Source organism: Stenella coeruleoalba (genome assembly GCF_951394435.1).
Source record: "Stenella coeruleoalba genome assembly, chromosome: X".
NCBI classification, from domain to species: domain Eukaryota; kingdom Metazoa; phylum Chordata; class Mammalia; order Artiodactyla; family Delphinidae; genus Stenella; species Stenella coeruleoalba.
The window spans coordinates 109,285,548-109,310,813 of record NC_137152.1 but is presented as its reverse complement, the minus strand read 5'-3'; the positions used below and the strand labels follow the sequence as shown (position 1 = coordinate 109,310,813).

Here is a 25,266-nt window from a genome sequence, read left to right as displayed (position 1 = left end):
ATGATGATGCTACTTGGGAACATAAGTACTGTACAATTTTTACATTGTAAGGCACTTTTACTCAGCATGTGACGAAAACATGGATAGAGAATCAAAATATTGGAGGTTTACAACCAAAGGTGATTTTTCATGTGACTTCAATTTACATTTCAATTTTTAATGAAAGACTATTTAGCCAATCACACCACAGTGAGAAAAATAGGTAGCCAGCCACTTATCTAGCCAACCAAATGGTAAAGTGCTATTCTGGTTGCTAGTGGCAGAGAAAGGGTTGAAGAAACCCATACAAAGTCATACAGTTTATTACATAACAAATCCATTAACTGACAGCTATTGTATTTGAAGTCCATTACATGATTATTGACTGGCCATTATTACCCCCGGCACCTTCCATTTTTCCTAAAAACATCATTACAGTAGTTGTCCAAAAATGAAGGTGCTCTATTATTCCATGGGTAAGTCTATGGCACACAATGTAAAAATGATCTAGACACAGTGATTCAAAGATTTAAAATAATGGGTTTCAAGCTGCTGTAGGGAAATAAAGTACAGATCCTTTGGGAAAAGTCACATAGCTTGGTAAACAAACATCTAGATCTGTCGTTGCACTTCAAGTCATGGTGAATTTTGAAAATTCATCACATACACACACAAAAAATCCAATGGTATATTTAGAGCAAAAGGAGAAAAACATATAGGGCAATCCACTACTAAAGCTAGTTTCCTTCTAAAAATAATAAAAGATGGTTAAAATAAAGCAGTCATCGAGTCCCTTGATTTAAGTAAATGTGTGAATACACACTTGACAAATGTGACTTTAAGGGACTAGCAGTTAAAAAAAATCAGTCGTTAAGCACAGTGTAATTTTCCACCTGTTACATTTTTAAAATGCTTTTCCATAAGCTGCAGAATATCTCAATGTACAGTCAAGTTAACATGTTATTTCTTGTTGGCTAATTTGCTTTAATGTGGTAGGTTAACTAATAATTCAGAAATCAGAATCCCTACCCTTGATATTGAGGTGCTATGGTAATATTCGGCAGAACACAACTAAAATTTTTTGGTTTTGCCATAAAGAAATATATAAATGTGCTTCAGCAGGTAAGTGGAAGAAAATATCACTAGCTAGAAATGCCAGTGTGAAAATCCTTTCTAAAAAGCTGGGTTCTTAGGCTTTGAGGAACAATTCAGATGATCAATAAAACACCACTGAACCCTACCAGAAGAAAAATAGGACACAGAATCCTATTTTATAGATAAGCAAAGCAATTAATGAAAACATTAAAAATATTAAATAAAGTTTCTAAAATAGTGGTCACAAAATTAAAAATAAATACTGCTTTATGCAAAGACTGTTTTTTTTTTTTTTACTTCTACAGCACATGAGATCTCCTTACATACTTTGGGCCAATATATGAAGTGTTCCACAACAACACGGCACTTGAGAGGAACGGGTTTCAGACACGGTGGCTAAAGTCCTTAGTAAGTGGTAACCCTTTAAAGGTTAAAGAGGCTTAATTTGCTGTTGCCAAATGTTAGTTTAAACTTGAAAGGATCCAATCATTTTGCTAGAAGCTCTTTGTATGACATGAAAAGAGAAGAGGGTTACTGTCAAGAGAATTTTGCCGTAAGCACTGGAGCTCAGAGCTTATAATCAATCACCAGTTGCCTGAGTCCATGCTGGTCAGTGAGAACAACTTTAACAGGAACCAAATGAAAAGCTTTAGCACACTTCTTGGAAGAGATTTTTAGCATGTGCTGTCGAAGCCAAGAGAAAAAGAAGGTTCTCTTCATTTCTCGCCTCCATTACTTGAGTGCGGAAAAAAAATTCATAAATTCCCATGTGCTGCCACCAGAGGCGTGTTTGCACTGTAAAGTGAAATTTGCTTATGCTTTCCCTTGAGTATGAATCCACTAAACAAACTTAGACACTCTAAACAGTAGAACTTTGTTCAGTCCAGAAATATAGCTTACTTCATTTCAATGTCTGCTTTAACTGTTGACACTATACACAGGGTTAATAGTGTTTCAATTGCTTCCCAGAAACTGCAAACTACAGCTACGTAATATCAACATGTCAAACTCTGCCATCTAGTGAAGGCTCATAAAACAAACAAGATGTTTTTAGGCAGTTCAATGAAGGATCTAAGAGTTGGGCAGTAAAAAGTTACAAACCCTTTTTGATTTTAGAAAACAGTGAAAAAAGAATAGTAGTTATGGATGTCTTATTCATTCCCAGTTTTCTAACTCTGTCCCATGAACCTGTTTAAAAGATGATAAAAAAATGTAAAATATGATGCTTGAGGGGAACACAATAATATAATGTTATTGAGGAGCAAGAATATCTTATTGGTTTGACATTACAACTACATTTATTGATAAAGTGGATAGCTTGTGTTTATTATTACAAAATCAGCTAGTTAAAAGAAAAAAACTATGCAAGCCTACACATCCTCAGCATTCTAGTAACATGCTTAACTAAACATAATAGCATTAAAAAAATCATACTGCACATTATTACCTCAATACGTATTTATCAGTGTGTATACTGTATCCTGACAACAGAGCCAATATAATTAACTTTCATACCTAGTTTCCATTAAGTTGCTGCTGAGTTAGTTGTTGCTGATCAATTTCTACTTTTCCCCGGCTTTTACTCTCTCGTTCCTCATCTTCTTCATCTCTCTCATCATTTCCACTATGATTTTTACAATATAGTCTACAATGATGAAAGATAAAAATCTCAAAATGTTTTGTCATTGTTGATGAGAATATATTTATGTCATTAGTGGATGAGGTCCATGCCCATTTAAAATCTGGGTTTCCTCATCCACACTAAAAAAACACCCCACAATTAGCTATAGGTCCATCTCTGTCTAAAAGATAGAAAGGAAAGCACTCTATTAATGAAATAATAAAAGTTCGTCTGAAATAAAACCACATATGTCCAAATATAAGGCAATTCCTCACTTTGCCCAATGAGATTAAAAAAAGTTCTTGGCCAACATGAAAATATCAACTTTTAGGTATATATATGAAATAATGATATTCTATAATGGTTCATATACATAATTTCAAAGCACATTTTAGGAAATAATATAAATAGTATACATGCTGCTGCTTTCTGCTCACATTTCATGAAACAATTTTACTCAAACTCCTCAAGTACCTTTTCATCATTAGTGTCCTGGCCTTTACTAGAACACCTTTATGAGTCACCTAACTGTTTTCCAGGTACTGCATTTAGCTATGTTTCTCATGATGTAGACTGGCTCCTTTAATTTCTTTTTTTCCCCATGACACTGACCTTCTGGGAAGAGTCAGACCATATGCCTCGTCAACTACACCACATTTTGGATTTATCTAACTGTGGTAATGTTTTTGTTTTGGTTTGGTTTTTAAGAGTCTTTTTTACAGTTTTTTTTTTTTTCATTTTTTGGCCGCTCTGCACAGCTTGTGGGATCTTAGTTCCCTGACCAGGGACTGAACCCAGGCCACGGCAGCGGAAGCGCCGAGTCCTAACCACTAGACCGCCAGGGAAGTCCCTGTGAATGTTTTATTTGGTTTTCTCTCACCCTTTATTTCCTGTAAACTAGAAACAAGGTCTAAGGCCTTGGTTAAGTTTAGGTTCAACTTTCCTTTGTTAGTCCAGGATACTTTGTAGGTAATCCTGCATACCTCAGGATGCATGTAATTTCAGAATGTCCTGCTATGAGTGTGCTGTTTTCACTTGCTTTAAGGTGGTAGAAACGGCCAGATTTCTCTATCGTAAGGGTAAGTATTCCCTCTTTGAAATTAACAAACCACCTCTGGAGGGATACTTTGACATCATGCTGTTCCGACAACCATTTACTTGGGTATATACTTGAAATTCATTGTTTTTAATGAAAATAGCAATGCAGGTGATTTTGAACAAAGGTTTAGGCCACTTTACTGTATATACATCACTATATTTTTTATAGTTAAATACCCCTACAATAATCAAAGAAGGGTGGGAGCTGATCTGAGCTCAGTTTTAGGTCAATTATACACAAGATGACAAGATGGAACAATGCTTAGAAAATGTTCAGTGGATGCCCTCTTGTGGTCAGCAAGGGATAAAAGATGATCACAGGAATTCATCTGCCACAAATGGTATAAGACTAGGTTTAACATGAAAAGTTTCTAACAAGTGAGTAGAATAAACGGCAGGGGTGGGGCTGGGGGGGCAGCAATAACAACTGACTTCTGACCTAGTTTTGCTCATCATTTTTTATTCTTAAAACATTTTCAAAGAACTATGGAGAATTTCTACTCTTCAAACGCTGCATGTTAGGAATCACTTTAAATCATGAGTTCAATCATGAGTTCAAATATCAAATATCACTTCTATATAGTGCACCTATGAAGTATCTTCCCCCAAATATAACCTGAATCTAATTAAGCCTTTGAGCCAACTTATAAATTACAGGATATACAGAGGGGTAGAGAAATGAGGTAAATGACATCAGGAAAATGCAAATTGATAAATCTAGAATATGGGACTTTTACAGGACAACTTATCAGGGTTCCTTAACAGGTAGAAGGAAAAGGCAAGGGTGGAGTGGGGACTGCTCTATATTGAGAGAGACTTAAGAGACATCCATTAAATGCAATGTAAGGACCTTGCATGTATTGAGGTTTGAACAAATCAAGTCTAAAAAGACATCTTCAAGACAATTGGGGAAATGCCAAAGTGAACCAGGTATAAGATGATACTAAGAATTTACTGTTAATTTTATAAGATGTGATGATAGCATAGTGATATTGAAGTATGTAAGGATAAAATGACAAGAGATCTGGGATTCTGCTTTAACATACCTCAGAAAGAAAAAAAATGTAGATGAAACAACCGTGGCAATAAGTTGGTACCTGCTGAGACTGGGGTTGTTATACTCTTCTATTTTTGTGGGCTTTTAGAAATTTTTATAACAGAGTTTTATCTAAAAGGATGAGCCCTTTCTTGTTAGAACAAATTTTAATCTTTTTATCGGATTATTTTTCACTCAAGGACTATTTCCCATAGGCCTATTATGTGTCTTTCACCAGTCTGGACACCAAGGCCGCAGGTGCTGACCAGTGAAACAAGATCTCTGCTGTCACAGAACTTACTGTTTTATGGTGGGAGGCTGACATTTTAGAAAAATACATATTTAAATAGCTTAGAAATACAATAAAGACAATAAAACAGGATAAACAGATCACTATATAATCTTCCCTCGCCTTTTTAATATGAATATATTCAGGATCCAGAAAAGGCTGGTAAAGAAAGAAAGCAAGTCACATGTAGGAGGGAAGGAAGCCACTTCATTCAGAAATATTCCTCCTTGCATTTCCTTTCATTTGTCCATTCTTCTCTCCCCAAACTGCCTGCTTACGGACTCATTTGAACTCCATGGTCTCTATGAAAAAATCTGGAATCCACTTCTAAGCAGATTTAAGAAACAAATTTCAATGTGAAAAAGTAAAAAGAGCATTTCAAATCATCATGGATCCCAGTCCAAATACTTTTGTTTAGAAATGATCACTGCAACATGGTTTTCTAACAGCTAAAAAATAAAAGCCATCTAAATGTCTAAAAAGAGAACTGATTAAACAAACTAATACACCCATACACTGGAATACTATGCAACCATTAAAATGGTGATGTACAACTGTTTAACGTCACAGAAAAAAAATGCCTCTACTAAAGATATAGTAAGTGGAAAACAGGTTATAAAAGAGTATATATAAGAAAGTTTTGTTTTTATAAATATACACATATACACAATCACACAAATGTCTAGAAGAAAATATTCCAAAAGATTTAAAGTTATTATCTCTGGTGGTAGAATTAAAGTTGACATTTAGTTTTATTTTTCTTATCTACATTTTCCATCTTTTCCTGAAATGAAAACGGATAACTATTGTGAAAATACCTAAATAAAGTTAAAATGTAAACACAATAATTCTCCACATATCTAATTCTAAACATTTTAAATGGGTCTGTTATTTTAAAATATTATTGGCTACTTTTAAAAATAATGGATTGCTCATGAACCATATAAAGGAGAATATAAAATTGCCTCTTCTCCACCCCTATGCAACGAATGAGAGATGACAACTATTAAGTTTGCTGACTATGCTCCTAGAAAATTTTCTATGTATAAAAAACATACACAAATCTTGTACGTGTGTGTACACACGTACTTTTTATATGCTAAAATAGAATTATGTAACTTTTTCCCCTGACTCAATCACTGAAATGCCTCTCCACAACTCTACACATGGGTCTACTTTATTCTTTAATTTCTGCATAGTATTCCACTAGATACATCTATGTACTAAAATTTATTTACTAAATCTCCTGATAGAATTCTGATTTGATTTTCTTTCTTTCCTTCTTTCTCTCTCCCCTTCCTTCCTTCCTTCCTCCCTTCCTCCCTTCCTTCCTTTCTCTCTTTCTCCCTCCCTCCCTCCCTCCCTCTCTCTCTCTTTCTTTCTTTGCTATTGTGGGTGAAAAGTTAAAAATCTTTTCCCATTCCACATGAGAATTTCACCTTTGGTTAACTCTTTAGCTCTCTTCCTCTAGCAACTTAACAAAAATTAGTGTGTCAACTATTTTACTAAGCTATGTTACCCCCCCAGTTGGTAGACTGTACCTGGACTGGGAAAAATATGCATATTCTGATAAGAAGTCTTATCTTTGGTCCTCTTTCAGTGTGGTGTAACCTGAAAATTATCTATGCCTATATGACTGTATTGTTAAGAGGTGCTGACTCCAATGGGGTATGAGGCTTTTCCCCAATGTGGATCATATCTTATTGGACCTGAGCTGTACTGCTACAATGACTGCTGCAAGGACTCTCAGAGAAGACGAATATTTGATGCCACCCTGCTGGCAAGCTGTAGTTCTTGTCTATATTCTTCCTGAGTAGACTGATGCCATCTGGGGTAATCTTGTCAGTTTGAAGTATAGTTGAGTCTAAGAAGATGCCCTAGTGGGTGTTGCCACTATCACTAACGATAATGCAATGACACTTCTTGCACATACATCTCTGCACTGTTGTCTGCTCAATCCCTACAAGCACACTAGTAGCAAAAGATATATACTATTTTAAGGTTTTCATCTCCAATAATAAATTGCTCTCCTAAAAAATTGTACCAATTTATTATATTCAACCTTAACATGGAATAAGAATGCCTGTGTCTCAAAAACCTAGCTAACAGTAGATAGTCTAAATCCTATTCATCTTTGCCAAAATTGGTAAGATCTTGTTTTAATTTGCATTTGATTCATTACTAATAAGGTTGAACAGTTTTTCATGTGCTTAAAACCCATGGCTATTTCTTCTATAAACTGCCTGTTCACGTCCTTTACCCATTTTTTAAACTGGGTTGTGTTTTTCATAATGATTTGGAGTTCTCTTTAGGTAGTCTAATTTTAATGTAGTCAAATAAAAGTTCTGAGTTCCCTATCATGCTTAGAAAGGCCGCCTATACTCAAGATTGTTTTCTTTTCTTTTTCTTTGTTTTTAAATTTTTATTGGAGTATAGTTAACTTACAATGTTGTGTTAGTTTCAGGTGTACAGCAAAGTGAATCAGTGATTCTTTTCCCATATAGGTTATTAGAGAATATTGAGTAGAGTTCCCTGGGTCAAGACCGTTTTCTAAATGGAGAGCCAACTGTATAGATATCAGGTACTGAATTAATCCATTGTCTCCACATATATAAAATGCTACCACAATTATTTATAAGATTCCAACAAAGACACGGATCTGTCTTCTGTGATCTTCTGTGATCTATCTTATGTGATACTGTTTTAATTACTATATGATTGGCTTTGATATCTAACAGGGGATTTCTCCTCTCAATTGCATTAAAAATTTTCTTGGCTTCATGTGCTATACTAGTTGGCTACCCCACTATCTATCCCCCACCACCCTCCATAGTACTAAACCATATTTTGTTTGGGTAGCAATGTGTCCACTAAGAGTATATTTCCCAGCCTCCTTTGGACATATGACTAAATTCTGGCAAATGAGATGCTGAGCAGAAGCATGTATGGAACTTCTAGGAAGGCTGATTAAAGCCTGACTCAGCTGGAGCAACAGCTACTTTGTCCTTCCATCTTCCTTTGCCCTTGCTTCCTCCTGCTTCCTATGGAAGGAAGCCCAAGGAGGAGACAGCAGAAAGACGCTAATGGAGGCCAACGATAACACTGAAAAGCTGCCTACCACATCTGCACTGCTTTCCTCTGGACGTCTTTTAGGGGAGAAACAAACTTCTATCTTGTTTAAGCTTCTATTTCTTTTCCTGTTATATAAGGTAACAATCATTACTAATAGACAATAATACCACATTTACTTTTTTAGATAAAACTCAAAAAGTTGGATTTCATTAAAATTGTATTAAGTATATAGATTAATTTGGGGAGAATAGGTATCTTTCAAAGTTGAGCCTATCAAGGAACATAATATATTTCGTCATTCATTGGGGTCCTATGTAAAATGCTATTTTTAAAAAAGGTTCACCATTGGTGTATGTGTATGCACGTGTGTGTCTGTGTGTGTGTGTGTGTGTGTGTGTGTGTGTGTGTGGTGGGATAGACATTTTTCCTTTACATTTCCTAAGTAGTTATTACTGGAATTGTTTTTAAGAATTCATCTCATATTCAGCAGCCTTACTGAGCTCTTATAAGTTTTAATAAATTCAGAGCTGATTTCTTTGGATTTTCTTGGTAGACAGTAATATCAATAATATTGACAATTGTATTTTTCTCCTTCACAACATTTACTATACATTTTCCTTCCTTTTCTCATTGCACAGGCTTAACCCTCCAGAAAAAGAGTGAAAGTTAACGTTGGCAGTTGGCACCCTTGTCTTGTTCCTGATCTGAATGAAAGTGTATTGATATAGTGGCTCTCAATTAGAGATGAACCTGAGAATCACCTGCAGAGTCATCAAAATACATGGTTTGGGCCTCAACCCACTGAATTTAAATCTGAGGGTAGGGCCTAGGCATGAACATTTCTAAAGAGGGCCGTATCCACCTCCAGGCGATTCTGAGGCTCAGCTCTGGCTAAGAACCATGGTCCATTTACTTTAACACTAAATAAGCTGTTTGCCGTTTTTGTCTCTCCTAACACTCTATTAAGACTCCTAGCTTACCACCAAGAGCACTCTTGCTACCTTACTTTAAAATTCAGAAATGGATGTTGAATGGTATCAAATGTCTTTTCACTATCCACTAGGATTTTTCTTTATTAATTGTAACAGGTCACATTTATATATTTCCTAATTTTGAATAATCTTTAAATTGTTAGACTACAGCCCTGGATTTGATTTTCTAATATTTTATTTCAGATTTTGGTACATATATTTATAAAAGTTAAGACTGGTCTCTAGTTTTAAAATTTTTGTTGTTAAATGCTGTCTTTGTTAGGTTTGGTGTCACAGCTATGCACGTGTTACAGAATGAACCAAGAAGTTTTCCATTTTTTGCTATGTGCTGGACGTCTTTAAATAACATTGGAATTATCTGTTCCTTCGAGGCTTGATAGAACTCACTTGAAAAACATGTGCCTTTATTATTAAGCGAAGTTTGGCCAATTTTATAATACAGCATTAGCACCTCACGCAATCACCCAAATGACTTGGTGACTGCTTACGCAAACTGCTTTGTCCACGGAATAGGAGACCCTGAGTCACTGGTTTATTGCACGCTGGGAATGTGAGAGCGAGGAAGTGCTTTACAACTTGCAAAGGCAAACCAAATAAATATTCAGGGATCTCTACCAACTTATTCTCCATTCGATTAAACAAAGGGAACCACTGTAGATTCACATTGATAACACTAGCCCAACGCAGCACTGGTAAGTGGAGGCCCATAAAAAGGAGGGTAACATGTAATCCCAAATCTCCAAACCTTACTCTTTCATCAGTCTTCCAAGTGTATCTTTTCAACTTCTGCCTTCACAACTATATCCTATTCTAAGTTACCCACAATTCTCACCTGGACCCTCAGCAGTAGCCTCCTACCACCCACCCCCTCATTTGCACCCTTGTTTCTCTCCCATCTTAGGGCCTTGCACACGCTGTTCTCTCTGCCTAGAACGCCTTCCCAATGCCCACATTCATTTCGCCCTTCATATCTCTGCTCAAGCACTATTTCCTTAAGGAAATTCCCAAACACTCCCCCACTACAGACTAGTAGGTTAGCTCCTCCTTGTTACATGCTGTCACAGCGCTTTGTAACATCTTTTACAGCACTTACGAAGTTTATGATTGTATATTTATGTGACCATTTAATTGATATATCTCTCTCCCACTAGACTGTAAGCTTTCATGAGGACACTGTCTCTGTCTGTTTTGATCACTATTGTATGCCCAGCTCCTAGCACAGTACCTGGCACACAGGAAGCATAAAAATACTGATTGAATGAATGCTAATCCAGGGATGTGTAGGCAGAGGAAAATGTCAATTGCAGTACTCATTTCTTATACAGAGTCCTTAGTATTCTACACTTGGCTAAACACCACCTAAGAAGAGTGAGCAAGTAAACTAATGTCATCTATTTAAGGGCAGTTACTTACTGACAAGTTTAGGAAAATGGACAATTGTTCTCTTACTTGTAAATTCCTCGTGACATATTTTCAATGTATTTAGCTTTGTCTTGTACTCCACAGTGGTAATGGTAAGTCTTAACACAGGCTTTTATTTCACATCCAATAGTAGCACCGGGCTGACTGCAAAGTGTACATTTCTGTTTAAGGGAAGAGAAAGAATAATCATAAGCAGTATTTCAAAGTTTATGCAATCTTATTTCTTCTATTTTAGCTATTTCAGCCAAACAGTCCACGTTACAAAGAAAACAGGCAGTTTTTCTATTGAAAAAGAGTGCACTGAACTTACTGTATAGCATATGTATTAAATAACACTGCAATTTAAATCATACTTTGATAGACTTCCTAATATGTAGTCACCCCTGATGTTTCCATTATTTAACTCTACTAACCATCAGAGAGCTGACATCTAAACATAAAGGGAACACTCCTTAATACTGCCAAACACACACACAAAAATATATTCTGTATTTTAGTGGTTGGCTTCTTTTTCTCCCTGAGATCAGTTCCTTTCCTATTATGGCTGGGGGGAAGGATGAGAAGATTCTCAGAGAGGGATTGCTACCAAGTAGGCAAAAGGGCAGAAACAGACTAAAGGGGCTGACATCTTTTTAAGACTTAAGGTGATTGTTGGAAGAAGGGTTTCATAGTCAGAGAAGTTTGAGAAATGCTAGTTTTCAACAGATTACTTGATTGTAGAACTTCTGACAGCCTTCCTCCAGGAAGGAGGGTATAGTAAACAGTTCCCAAGTTTACTGAACTCCAGATGCCCTTTTAACTTTGGAGCAGTGGGAGAGCATCCCGATGGACTGACTTCCTTTGGAGCACACTTGGGGAAATGCTAGGTTAGTGTTGACACTAAGATTCAACAGTGCAGAGGTAAATAAGTTGATCAAGAGAATGTGAATTGTTATCCTAGTCACCTATTTGACTTTAGCTGTATGACACAACATTGTGCTACATACGATGAAGTGATTTTTTTCCCCTTTATTTTTTTTTTAGTACTCCACATTCTGTTTTAAAGGAGTTTCATTTTTAGAAGAGTAATCAAAGTATCAGAAAACTGAACTGGGTTTAAATGGAACAACTGACATCAAAAATCTTTATACCTTCAAAAATGCAGTTCCACAAAGAAAAAGTCATTTCTTATGGATTCAGACAAAGATCAACAATGCCTGAAACCACCAGATGAAAGATCGAAGGGGAGCTTCACAACGGAGGGATCAACTCACCACCTGAATCCAAGGTCAGACATTATGACTTGTCTGATGTGATAAAATATGGATGATATAGTCCCACCTGTGAAGTGTTCTTACCCCCCAAAATGTTGAAAATGAATCTAATCAAGCTTTACATCTAACTTCCACTTTAAAAGAAAATCTGGCGGATAGAGGGACAAGTTAAATAGCATTGTGAAAAAGCAAACAGACAAATAAAACATGTGGGATATTCTACAGGACAATTAATTTGTTTTCTTCAACATGTCAATGGCATACAACAAAACAAAAACAGAGACAACAAAGACAGGGAGGAGGGAGTGCCCTAGATTACTTAAGGGAAATATAACAACCAAATGTAATATGTGAACCTCCTCTGATTCACACAAACCAACTTTAAAAAGATAGTTTTGATACAATTGGGGAAATACGAACTAGGTATTAAATAACACTGAAGACTCATTGTTAATTTATAAGGTGTAATGACATTGTGGTTAGGTAAGAAAATGTCCAACTTTTAAGAGATACATACTGAAATATGTAGAGGTGAAATGATATGAAGTCTCAGCTCTGCTTTAAAATACTTCAAGCAACAAGAATAAAAGGCATAGATGAAACGAGTGCCGCAAATTCTTGATAACTGATGAGTCAAGGTGATGGATAGACGTGTGTTACTAGTCTTTCTAATTTTGATGTTTGAAAATTTTCACAATAAAAAAATTTTTAAATAGTCATTTCTAGAGACAACTGCTGTCTTAAAGAAAAGATTCTGCATTCCAATGACATTTTATAATATTCACAGACTGTAAAGGAGTAAGTCATCAAATAAAGATGCCATTATTTCTTAAAGCTATTTATTAGTAATTCAGTATGTTTAAAAACATGAGACTTAGGCACATTTTATAAAGGAAACTTTAAAGCTATGATAAACATATTAAAAGATATAACTATGTATGTGAACTTTAACTAAACAGAAGGCTCTGAAAAAATCTCCTTTTATTTAAAAAAAAAGAATGAATAACAACAAGGGGGGATTCTCAATGTTCTATTGGGGTCATGGAATTTTTCTTTAAGCGAGCTTAAACAATTGAACATTTTAAACTTAATGAGGTGTGTCATGTTCACATCTTCATTTATTTTACTAAAAGACTCTCAGATACCCTGAAGTATAAATCTCAGTATAATTGTCTTAGGTAATGAAGTTACATAGAAAGAGGAATAACTTTCAGTAACATCAGCATCCTTTATTATATTACAAATAAGTCAAATATATACTTCACTTTAACATATGAACTACTTTATATTAAATTTTTTGATGACTGGATAAATTTGAGATGTGTTCTAAATTTAAAGCACAAAGTCAGAAGAGTAATGTTGCATAGCATAAACATAAAAGCACAGACCATTCTTTTTCCTCGCTTAATCTCCTGAAGTACAGTTTTAATATCAAAATCTCCAAATTCTGCTCTTGATGTTGTTGTGAGCTGGACTGTGCCAGAAGAAAATAACTAGAAAAGAAAAATGCAGGAACATTTAATACTCAGAATCCTTGTGAGAAAAAGATTAAACAACTTAAGAACACTTACGTTACATTATTTTAATATCCTGAGAAAGATGACTTTTCTTTAATAATAATCAAGTACTGACTCAAATATTTTTTAATCTATTCACGTCTGATTAAAATATAACCCAAAATAAGGACAATGGAATAAAACTAAGGTTGCCAGTGTGGAGCCAAGATTAAATGCTTCATTTAACAAGGAGAGTTCAGCAGTGTCACCCTGTCATCTCAACTATTTTACATTTCCACAGTTTCAAAAATAGTTTAAAATGACAAATTTCCATCATAGATGCAGATGAGAATCAACCTAGAGATTTTTTTTCAAACTAGACATGTTTGGGATCTACTCCAAGGGTACATATTATGGAAAAAGCTCCCCAGGTAAATTTGATATGCATCTCTGGTTAAGAACCTCTGATATGAATAATATAATTTAAAAAAAAAATTTTTTTTGGCCATGCCATGTGGCTTGTGGGATCTTAGTTCCCCGACCAGGAATTGAACCCGGGCCCTTGGCAGTGAGAGCGTGGACTCCTAACCACTGGACTGCCATGGAATTCCCTAAATAATATAATTTTTTAAAACCTAGTCATAAATGGGATGAGTAATTCAATACAATCTAGTTCAAAAATGTTTACATATGCTATATGTCAGACCTGGATCTAAGGATGCAAAGATAAGATATAGTTCTTACCCTCAAGGGATTTAAGAGTCTATTAGGGAAAAGAGGTTCATAAATGAATAACTGCAATATAGTATATGAAGTGCAATAAGAAAGACTTTTACGAGGTTATAGTGGAGGCCAAACATAGCTTCCAAGACAAGTTTATAAAGCTGAAATTTTTACAGTTATGAAATCATTAATTATGGATTATCTGGAACATAGTAACTATACTTAGGATTACTTTAAATCGCACTAAATCATAAAGGCTATATTTTTTAAAATCTAGAGTTTATGAAGATTTGGGCTTATAGAACTTCCAGTTATAAAATAAATAAGTCATGGGGATATAATGTACAGCATAGGAAACAGAGTCAATAATCTTGTAATAACTTTGTATGGTGACAGATGGTAAGTAGTCTTATCGTGGCGATCATTTTGTAATGTATAAAAATATCGAATCACTATGTTGTATACCTGAAACCAATATAATATTGTAAGTCAATTATACTTTTAAAAAAAGATTTGAGATTATAGGATACACTATTCATAATTCTAAAACACTAATGCTGGGGAGGAAAGTTCTATATTTGGTTACTAGCTAAATGCTTTTCCAAAACTTGTGTTTAAAAGCACATAAAAAGAACCATACTTACCATGCACTTATAATGTGCAGCTGCCTTCTTGGCATTAAATATATGCAGTTTTCCTCTTGCTTCATTTTCTTCCTCCCCTACATGACAAAATCCACATTTAGGCCTGGTGTCACTAGGGCTGCTTCTGTGTGGAGACCTATCTCTCTGCAAATGTAAAAGAAAATGAAAACCTTGAAAAAAAATCCATGAAAATATGCTATCAGTACCTCAAGCTTAGTTAACACTTCAAATGATTAACTTTACCGATCAACACAGTTCAGATGAAATATTCATGGTGCAACAAAAAGAAAGAATCCAACATTTTTCTACTTACATAGGAACTACTCTCCATTTCATCTGTTCCATGGGAGGATGTGGACCTGGTATCTTCCGACAGTCCTTTAAAATTAGTTTTTCGCGGCCTTCCTTTGCGACTTTTCTTTTTACTTTTAGGTGATGAGGGCTCCAGTTCATGTTCATTAAAACTTTCTTCTAGATCAGCTGCTTAAAAATGAATAAAAGCTTTACATGGACCAATCTTAAAATGAGCATTAGTTCATGGGTCCTTAGAACATATGTTTCTCCTTAGAATAAAATCACCTCAAGATATGGGGAGAAATGATCTGTGGTATGTTTGATATAGTGGCCTAACATTTCATATAAATGCAACAAAAATGAAATACAAAGAAATAGTTTTACTATAATAACTGTAAAATTAATTATTTCCATCAAAGTTATAATTCTATGAAAATGAGTTTTGTGATCTTAACTGTGCACATAATTCAATAAACATTTCTAAACTCTAATAAGGGAATTTTTTAGAATTAGATCTTGTATAATTTTTTTTTTACCATAGGTTTCAAAGAGTTTTACCTCACACTGTTGGTGAAATCAGAACAATTACCCAGAAAATAAACTTGCTATAACTTGGAAAGCTAAATGAAAATAAAGTAGGTGTATCTGTGCTGTCCAATATAGTAGCCACTGGCAACATGTGGCTTTTTAAAATTTAAGTCATTTATAATTAAATGAAATTAGGGCTTCCCTGGTGGCACAGTGGTTGAGAGTCCGCCTGCCGAGGCAGGGGACATGGGTTCGTGCCCTGATCCGGGAAGATCCCACATGCCGCGGAGCGGCTGGGCCTGTGAGCCATGGCCGCTGAGCCTGCGCGTCCGGAGCCTGTGCTCCGCAACGGGAGAGGCCACGACAGTGAGAGGCCCCCGTACCGCAAAAAAAAAAAAAAAAAAAATTAAACCTTCAGTTTCTCAGTCACACTGACCACATTTCACGTGTTTATTAGTCACATGTGGCAAGCTGAGTCTCTACTGGACATCACAGATATAGAATGTTTCTATCATTACAGACAAGTTCTATTGTACAGCACTGCTCTAGATAGCTCTTTAAACTATCATGAAAATCAAAAGATCAAATTCACCAAGGAACATATCTACAAATGAACTAACCAATTGATCAAGTAATTAAACAAATATTAAGTATAAAAGGAATTTCTAACATAAGTGGTAGAAAAGCTATGGTGCAGGTTGTCTGTGTATACGTTAATGGATTAAACAAAATTTATGGAGAAGTTTTAGAACTGTGCTTCCCAGTAATTTGAAAAGTATTTCTACCATTAATAGAGGTGCTTCATTCAGTTATTCACTAAAAATATTTATTGAGGGCCTACTGTATATAAGACAATGTACTTAGTGTTCAAAAAGGTATAAAAATCAAATATTCACTTGTCTTAGTGTCAAACTATAGAAAGTTTTAGGCATAGTTCTAATACCTACATTGTTTTTTCTTTTACCATAAATTATCGACTATAATTCCACGGACTAATTTCTTCCATGAGAAAGCATATCAACTCCTCTTCTCAGATGCTGATCTTTCCTAATAAATACTTTAAAGGGTTTTTTCCTAAGCAATAAAAGCACATTCATTATGATAAGAAAAGGGTAATTTAATCAGTATATTTGAATATATAAACTCTAAGAACTGAGAGCATTAGACCATTTGCAAAACAGTTAATAAAAATTTATATCAATGTAACTTCACCTAACTATGGTAGGATTTAAGGGAAGAAAGGGGGGGGAAGGTAAAAGTGGATAGTGTTTTATAGGCAATAGGACAAATTCATGTGAATAACTCTCCCTGTGAAGACAGACAAGTCAATTAAAGATAATTCTGATCTTAACACTATAGCAAATTTCACATCAGAACACGCCACCTACTTTAAACATTCAATCTGACAATTTTTAAGACACAGAATTTCATTAAAGCTATTAGAATTACTTGCATGTGCCAAAAATTAAAATGAAAAATCATAACCAAATGTTCCAATCATCCTGATATATATTACAGCATATATATGATATACATAATATTCTGTTATTTACAATGAAAACAAATAATCACTAACACTATAATAACACTACATTGTTAAACACCTATAAAGAAATTACTTAACTGATTCCATTATCAGGCCAACATGGCTAGTTTTCCAGATGGCGTATTTGTCTGTCCTAAACATGGAATCGTTCAGTATAAAATTTTAGGGGACTTTACCAGCAATAGTAAAAAAAAAAAAAAAAAAAAAAATCACAAAAGATTGACAGATTTAATTATATTAGACTTTTAAACTTCTGAAAGTAAAAAAAAAGTGATAAAATTAGAAGGCAAACAAACTGGAAGAATATCTGCTGTACTTATGACAAAGGATTAGTATCTTTATGATCTGATAAGCTCATAAAAGATTAAGACCTCAACAGAAAAATGGGTGAACCGTATGATCAAATAATTCGTAGAACATAAGTAGTTAAATATACTTTTAGGGACTTCCCTGGTGGCACAGTGGTTAAGAATCCCCCTGCCAATGCAGGGGACACGGGTTCAATCCCTGGTCCAGGAAGATCCCACATGCCGCGGAGCAACTAAGCCTGTGCGCCATAACTACTGAGGCTGCACCCTAGAGCCTGTGAGCCACAACTACGGAGCCCACGTGCTGCAACTACTGAGGCCCACGCGTCTAGAGCCCATGCTCTGCAACAAGAGAAGCCACCGCAATGAGAAGCCTGCGCACCGCAATGAAGAGTAGCCCCCGCTCGCCGCAACTAGAGAAAGCCCGCGCACAGCAACAAAGACCCAACACAGCCAAAGTAAACTTTAAAATAAATAAATAAATACACTTTTAGAAAATTTGATGTCTCTAAGTCAAAGAAGTGTAAATTAAGTGATACACCATTTTCACCTATCAAAATAGCAGTCTTTAAGTAGTTGTAAAAAACTTCAATAAACCCAACAAAAAATGTGTTAGAAATACAAATATAAAAGAAGCCCCACAAAAATGTTGAGATAAGCCATGCTTCTGGATGAATAGGATCAACATTAGAATGGTATCAGTTCTTGCTAACCTAATTTAATGAAACGCTGATAAAACAGAATTGAAAGTTGATTCCACAGTTTTCTAGAAGAGTAAATATATAATACACAAGACTATCTTTTTTAAAAAAAGGTATCAAAATATACCATAAAGCAACAGTAGTTAAAACACTGGCATAGGAATAGACACATGTCAGAAGAGAAAGCCAGGTTGAAAAGAGACCCACATGCATATGGGAAATCAGAGTATGATAATGGTAGCATTTCAAATGAGTGGGGGAGAGACATAATGGCACAACTGGGTACCCATTTTCTAAAAATTCAGATTCCTTTTCTCATACTATATGAAAAAATTAGAGATGGATCCAAAAAATCTAATAAAATAACAAACCAGAAATGTAACAGAAGAAAATGGAAGAGATTATTTTTTTTATAATCTTGGGGTTAGGACACCTAAGAAGCCATTTAGTGGCAGGGAATTAATATCTGTATTTTACAGACAGCACTTCAAATCAATTTTAAAAAGACAAACCTTGAAAGAAAAACGTGCAAAGGATAGGACTGACAATTCACAGAAGAAATATAAATGACTGAAAAAACATGGGCAGAAGCACAACCTTACTAATTACAAGAGAAATGGAAATTAAATGAGATAATCAGATTCGTAAAAATTATAAGACTGATAATATCCAGCACAGTTGTAGGGAACTGGACACTCTCATACACTGTTGGTACATGTGACAGTACTGATTCCCAATGTTAAATGCACAGAGTCTCTCCTGGCATCCCCATTTCTAGGACTTTATCCTATAGAATCACTTGCATAAGTACATAAGCACATACGTATGAGGAAGATCAATGCAGTTTTATTCCTATTTCACATAAAAAATAAATATAACTGATTTTTATTAAGAGAAATCCTTAAATAAACTATGGTTCTATTTATTCTATGGGATGTAACACAACTGTTAAAAAGAATGAGGTTGATCTGTATGCACAGAGAAGGGTGTCTGATACATCACAGAATGAAAAAAACAAGTTGCATAACATTATCTATGTATACTATGATGCCATTGTATTACAAATAGCGAGCATATGCATATATATGTAAGATTGTACGTATGTAAGAAAGGTTCTAGGAAGATTTACAAACTGTTAGTAGTAGGAACTCTACTACTACTGAGAGTGTGATTTTGGGGTGAAGAGAGGGCTTTCTGAATTACTTTTATAGTACTTTTGTACTATTTTAATTTTTTTAACAATGGGCTATGTACTACGTTTGTATTTAAAAGAATTTATAACATCCAGTGTGGTGAAAGGAAGGGGTAAAGTCAGCCACTGCTGACGGGAATATAATCTAGCACAATCTTTCTAGAAAGTAATATGGCAATGCATATTGAGAACCTTAAAAAGATTAAACCCTTTGACCCAGTGATTTTATTTTTGGGAATTTATCCTAGAAAATATTTGAAAATTATTTGCACATGAAAATGTGAGTATGAAGCTAGTCACAGCACCTTTGTTTAAATTTTTCATGGTTACTTATTGTTTATTTTTCCAATTCAAAACTGTGAAAGTGTTTTAACATTCTTAAAAGTTATTTTTAATAATAATTATAAAGAACTATCTGCATAAAAGTAGGGAAAATCTTCCTTTCCACCTTCCAATTCCATCTGCTCTGCACTCCCAGCTGGTACCCTAGCTTCCTTGCTTCCCTTTCTTCATACTCACTCCCTTCCTCTCAAGGTACCGTTAACTTAACGCTTCTTTTCTCAATCTCAAGGGTAGAGAGCCTGGTTTTGAATCCTGGATCTGTCACAGACTGTGTGTCCTTGGACCTGAGACCTACCTCAGAGGGTTCTTGAATTAAATGAGTTAGTTCCTGTAAAGTACTTAATCTAGAACAGGGCCTGGCACATAAGACACTCTCAATAAATGTCAGCTATTATTTTCTATGCATTTGCAAATCCGTTTTAAAAGCATATACAAACAAATGGCATTCTAAGCATACTATTCTGCATCTTGCCCTTTTCCATTTAATATGTAAATGCAAATACCCAAAATATAAGAGCTAACATTAGAGCTTTTTGAGTTTTGACTATACAGGATGTGCTATGCAGTTTACATGCATTATCTTATTCAACCTCAAAACAGCCCCATGAGGTTGTATCAGTCACCATCCCCATCCTCCGTTTTATAGATAAGTAAATTCAGAAAAGTTAAATAATTTTGCCTAAGATCATAAAGCTAGGGAGTAGCAGAGTTGGGACAAACACATGTCAGTGAGTCACTACTATATGCTTTGGAAGTAGTAATACCCACTATCATGGAAATAAACATCTTCATATGCTCCTGCAAGTTAGAAAAAGGATAGCTATACATATGCTTATGTATGCATCGCTCTGGAAGGACACAAAAGAAACTGACAGTAGGTGTTGCTTTTAGCAAAAAAAATTTGGAAACTGAGATACAAGGACAAGGATGAGAGGAAAGCTTACTTACAGTCTACACTCTTTTGTATTGCTGATTTTTGTACAATGTTCATATACCTATTCAAACAAAAGAATATGGGAGAAAATAAAACCCTACCCTTGTATTCACAACTACAATTTCTAAAAATCCAGACTTGATAAGGTAGGTAGCAAAATAAGGTTGTCCTCCTTTCCTGTGCCACCAAGTGTCCCCCACCTTTATGAGTACAGATGTCCATGTCACCTTAGAATGGCCAGGCCCTTCTCTGTTACCCTTCTGATTGCCCCTATGCGACAGGGGGGTGACCAACTTACCAGGAAACCAACTCTCCCCTCCTCCTAGTATTGTATAAGCCCTATCTGTCCCTTTACCAATTCTCTTCTCCCTCCTAATCAATGTTTTCCTCATCTTATATCTTCCTGGTTTAAGCCCCATTTCCTTCCTTCTCCTAAATTCTCACATCACTTAACAGTATGAAGTAGAAAGGACCCCTGGACAGAAAGTCTGAAGTCTGCCACTTTCTAGGCCTTAACTTGGTGAAGTTACTTAACACTCGCAAGTCTCCTGGTATATCAAATGGGACTAATAAGAACACCTTCCTGAAAAGGCTGCTTTAAGAAAATGTTTGAGAAAAGCACTTTATAAACTATGAAATTCTATTCAATTGTTAATTATTACTTGTCATACCTTGTGTAGATTTTAAGCTCTTTGTCCACAAGGGGCTTCTTTTCTAAACTCCCAATGTGCCTACACCCAGCAGGCACTCAATAACATTTGTCGGAATGTTTTTTAAGAAAAAGGCCAAGCATTCAAGTTGGGGTAAGCATTACCACATCTGCTTTGAATCTTTAGGGCAGCTACAAAAGCAAGACTGGAGGTCATCTGCCCTGCCGTCTCCAATGGGAACGTGGTGAGCACTTGCTCTGCATGCCCCTGGTCACAGGTAAACTCTGCTTTTCCAGTAAAGTTATCAGAAAAATGATTTCTTTTAGGCATATGCATATACATATATAAATATGTAACATACATAAATATATTATTCTTAATTAAGTGTGCCAAAATGAAATAGGATAGCTGGGATTGAATTTAAAATAATCCAGGTGGAGGAAGTGGGTAAGGGTATAGATGAAACAAGACTGGCCAGGAGCTGACGGTTACTAAAGCTGGGTGATGGGGCTTTTTTTTTTTTTATGCTCTCCTCATGTCCCTACATTTTTTTAAATTTCTTAATTTTATTTTTTTATACAGCAGGTCCTTATTAGTCATCAATTTTATACACATCAGTGTATATATGTCAATCCCAATCGCTCAGTTCATCACACCACCACCACCACCACCCCGCCGCTTTCCCCCCTTGGTGTCCATACGTTTGTTCTCTACATCTGTGTCTATTTCTGCCCTGCAAACTGGTTCATCTGTACCACTTTTCTAGGTTCCACATATATGCGTTAATATACGATATTAGCTTTTCTCTTTCTGACTTACTTTACTCTGTATGAGTCTATAGATGCATCCATGTCTCAACAAATGACCCAATTTCGTTCCTTTTTATGGCTGAGTAATATTCCATTGTATATATGTACCACATCTTCTTTATCCAATTGTCTGTCAATGGGCACTTAGGTTGCTTCCATGACCTGGCTATTGTAAATACAGCTGCAATGAACATTGTGGTACATGACTCTTTTTGAATTATGGTTTTCTCAGGGTATATGCCCAGGAGTGGGATTGCTGGGTCATATGGTAGTTCTATTTTTAGTTTTTTAAGGAACCTCCATACAGTTCTCCATAGTGGCTGTATCAATTTACATTCCCACCAACAGTGAAAGAGGGTTCCCTTTTCTCCACACCCTCTCCAGCATTTGTTGTTTGTAGATTTTCTGATGAAGCCCATTCTAACTGGAGTGAGGTGATACCTCATTGTACTTTTGATTGGCATTTCTCTAATAATTAGTGATGTTGAGCAGCTTTTCGTGCGCTTCTTGGCCATCTGTATATCTTCTTTGGAGAAATGTCTATTTAGGTCTTCTGCCCATTTTTCGATTGGGTTGTTTGTTTTTTTAATATTGAGCTGCATGAGCTGTTTATGTATTTTGGAGATTAATCCTTTGTCCATTGATTCATTTGCAAATATTTTCCCCCATTCTGAGGGTTGTCTGTTTGTCTTGTTTGTAGTTTCCTTTGCTTTGCAAAAGAATCTACGTTTCATTAGGTCCCATTTATTTATTTTTGTTTTTATTTCCATTATTCTAGGAGGTGGATCAAAAAAGACCTTGCTGTGACTTACGTCAAAGAGTGTTCTTCCTATGTTTTCCTCTAAGAGTTTTAGAGTGTCCAGTCTTACATTTAGGTCTCTCCTCTATTTTGAGTTGATTTTTGTGTATGGTGTTAGGGAGTGTTCTAATTTCATTCTTTTACATGTAGATGTCCAGTTTTCCCAGCACCACTTATTAAAGAGGCTGTCTTTTCTTCATTGTATATCCTTGTCTGCTTTGTCATAGATTAGTTGACCATAGGTGCGTGGGTTTATCTCTGGGCTTTCTATCCTGTTCCATTGATCTATGTTTCTGTTTTTGTGCCAGTACCATATTGTCTTGATTACTGTAGCTTTGTAGTATAGTCTGAAGTCAGAGCGTCTGATTCCTCCAGCTCCGTTTTTTTCCCTCAAGACTGCTTTGGCTATTCGGGGTCTTTTGTGTCTCCATACAAATTTTAAGATTTTTTGTTCTAGTTGCGTAAAAAATGCCATTGGTAATTTGATAGGGATTGCACTGAATCTGTAGATTGCTTTGGGTAGTATAGTCATTTTCACAATATTGATTCTTCCAATCCAAGAACATGGTATATCTCTCCATCTCTTTGTATCATCTTTAATTTCTTTCATCAGTGTCTTATAGTTTTCTGCATACAGGTCTTTTGTCTCCCTAGGTAGGTTTATTCCTAGGTATTTTATTCTTTTTGTTGCAATGGTAAATGGGAGTGTTTCCTTAATTTCTTTCAGATTTTTCATCCTTAGTGTATAGGAATGCAAGAGATTTCTGTGCATTAATCTTATATCCTGCAACTTTACCAAATTCATTGATTAGCTCTAGTAGTTTTCTGGTGGCATCTTTAAGATACTCTATGTATAGTATCATGACATCTGCAAACGCTGACAGTTTTACTTCTTCTTTTCCAATTTGTATTCCTTTTATTTCTTTTTCTTCTCTGATTGCCGTGGCAAGGACTTCCAAAACCATGTTGAATAACAGTGGTGAGAGTGGACGTCCTTGTCCTGTTCCTGATCTTAGAGGAAATGGTTTCAGTTTTTCACCATTGAGAATGATGTTTGCTGTGGGTTTGTCGTATATGGCCTTTATTATGTTGAGGTAGGTTCCCTCTGTGCCCACTTTCTGGAGAGTTTTTATCATAAATGGGTGTTGAATTTTGTCGAAAGCTTTTTCTGCATCTATTGAGGTGATCATATGGTTTTTCTGCTTCAATTTGTTAATATGGTGTATCACGTTGATTGATTTGCATATACTGAAGAATCCTTGCATCCCTGGGATAAATCCCACTTGATCACGGTGTATGAACCTTTTAATGTGTTGTTGGATTCTGTTTGCTAGTATTTTGTTGAGGATTTTTGCATCTATATTCATCAGTGATATTGGTCTGTAATTTTCTTCTTTTGTAGTATCTGTCTGGTTTTGGTATCAGGGTGATGGTGGCCTCATAGAATGAGTTTGGGAGTGTTCCTTCTTCTGCAATTTTTTGGAAGAGTTTGAGAAGGATGGGTGTTATCTCTTCTCTAAATGTTTGATAGAATTCACCTGTGAAGCCATCTGGTCCGGGACTTTTGTTGGAAGATTTTTAATCACAGTTTCAATTTCATTACTTTTGATTGGTCTGTTCGTATTTTCTATTTCTTCCTGGTTCAGTCTTGGAAGGTTAAACCTTTCTAAGAATTTGTCCATTTCTTCCAGTTTGTCCATTTGATTGGCACAGAGTTGCTTGTAGTAGTCTCTTAGGATGCTTTGTATTTCTGCAGTGTCTGTTGTAACTTCTCCTTTTTCATTTCTAATTTTATTGATTTGAGTCCTCTCCCTCTTCTTCTTGACGAGTCTGGCTAATGGTTTATCAATATTGTTTATCTTCTCAAAGAACCAGCTTTTACTTTTATTTATTTATTTTTTTATGGTACGTGGGCCTCTCACTGTTGTGGCCTCTCCCGTTGCAGAGCACAGGCTCTGGATGCACAGGCTCAGCGGCCATGGCTCACAGGCCTAGCTGCTCCGCAGCATGTGGGATCTTCCCAGACCGGGGCACGAACCCGTGTCCCCTGCATTGGCAGGTGGACTCTCAACCACTGCGCCACCAGGGAAGCCCTCAAAGAACCAGTTTTTATTTTTACTAATCTTTGCTATTGTTTTCTTTGTTTCTATTTCATTTATTTCTGCTCTGATCTTTATGGTTTCTTTTCTTCTACTAACTTTGGGTTTTGTTTGTTCTTCTTTCTCTAGTTCCTTTAGGTGTAAGGTTAGATTGTTTGAGATTTTTCTTGTTTCTTGAAGTAGGCTTGTATAGCTATAAACTTCCCTCTTAGAACTGCTTTTGCTGCATCCCATAGGTTTTGGATCGTCGTGTTTTCATTGTCATTTGTCTCCAGGTATTTTCTGATTTCCTCTTTGATTCCTTCAGTGATCTCTTGGTTATTTAGTAACGTATTGTTTACCCT

The 25,266-nt window shown here is 35.7% G+C and overlaps 1 protein-coding gene and 1 long non-coding RNA gene across 9 annotated transcripts in view; one reads left to right on the top strand and one right to left on the bottom strand.

Annotated features, from left to right (window-relative positions):
* LOC307179923 overlaps positions 1 to 25,266 on the top strand; it is a 60,917-nt gene that overhangs the window by 10,137 nt on the left and 25,514 nt on the right. For 2 of the 7 annotated variants that reach the window (XR_013825606.1, XR_013825611.1), the window contains exons 2-3: positions 11,749 to 11,871; positions 21,402 to 21,492. This is a non-coding gene — a long non-coding RNA (uncharacterized lncRNA). Of the gene's footprint in view, positions 1 to 1,379; positions 1,483 to 7,622; positions 7,700 to 11,627; positions 11,872 to 21,401; positions 21,493 to 22,802; positions 23,343 to 25,266 lie in introns of those variants that run through there. The other 5 variants (XR_013825609.1, XR_013825610.1, XR_013825607.1 and 2 more) reach the window with 5 other exon arrangements.
* The window catches only part of PHF6 (PHD finger protein 6), a 50,239-nt gene continuing 26,368 nt past the window's right edge, over positions 1,396 to 25,266 (bottom strand). For both annotated transcript variants that reach the window (XM_079909774.1, XM_079909773.1), the window contains 6 exons: positions 15,034 to 15,200; positions 14,721 to 14,864; positions 13,246 to 13,350; positions 10,632 to 10,765; positions 2,590 to 2,719; positions 1,396 to 2,262 (listed from right to left, as the gene is read on the bottom strand). In XM_079909774.1, coding sequence (XP_079765900.1) covers positions 2,590 to 2,719; positions 10,632 to 10,765; positions 13,246 to 13,350; positions 14,721 to 14,864; positions 15,034 to 15,200 — 680 coding nt within the window. In that variant the 3' untranslated portion in view covers positions 1,396 to 2,262. The remainder of the gene's footprint in view (positions 2,263 to 2,589; positions 2,720 to 10,631; positions 10,766 to 13,245; positions 13,351 to 14,720; positions 14,865 to 15,033; positions 15,201 to 25,266) is intronic.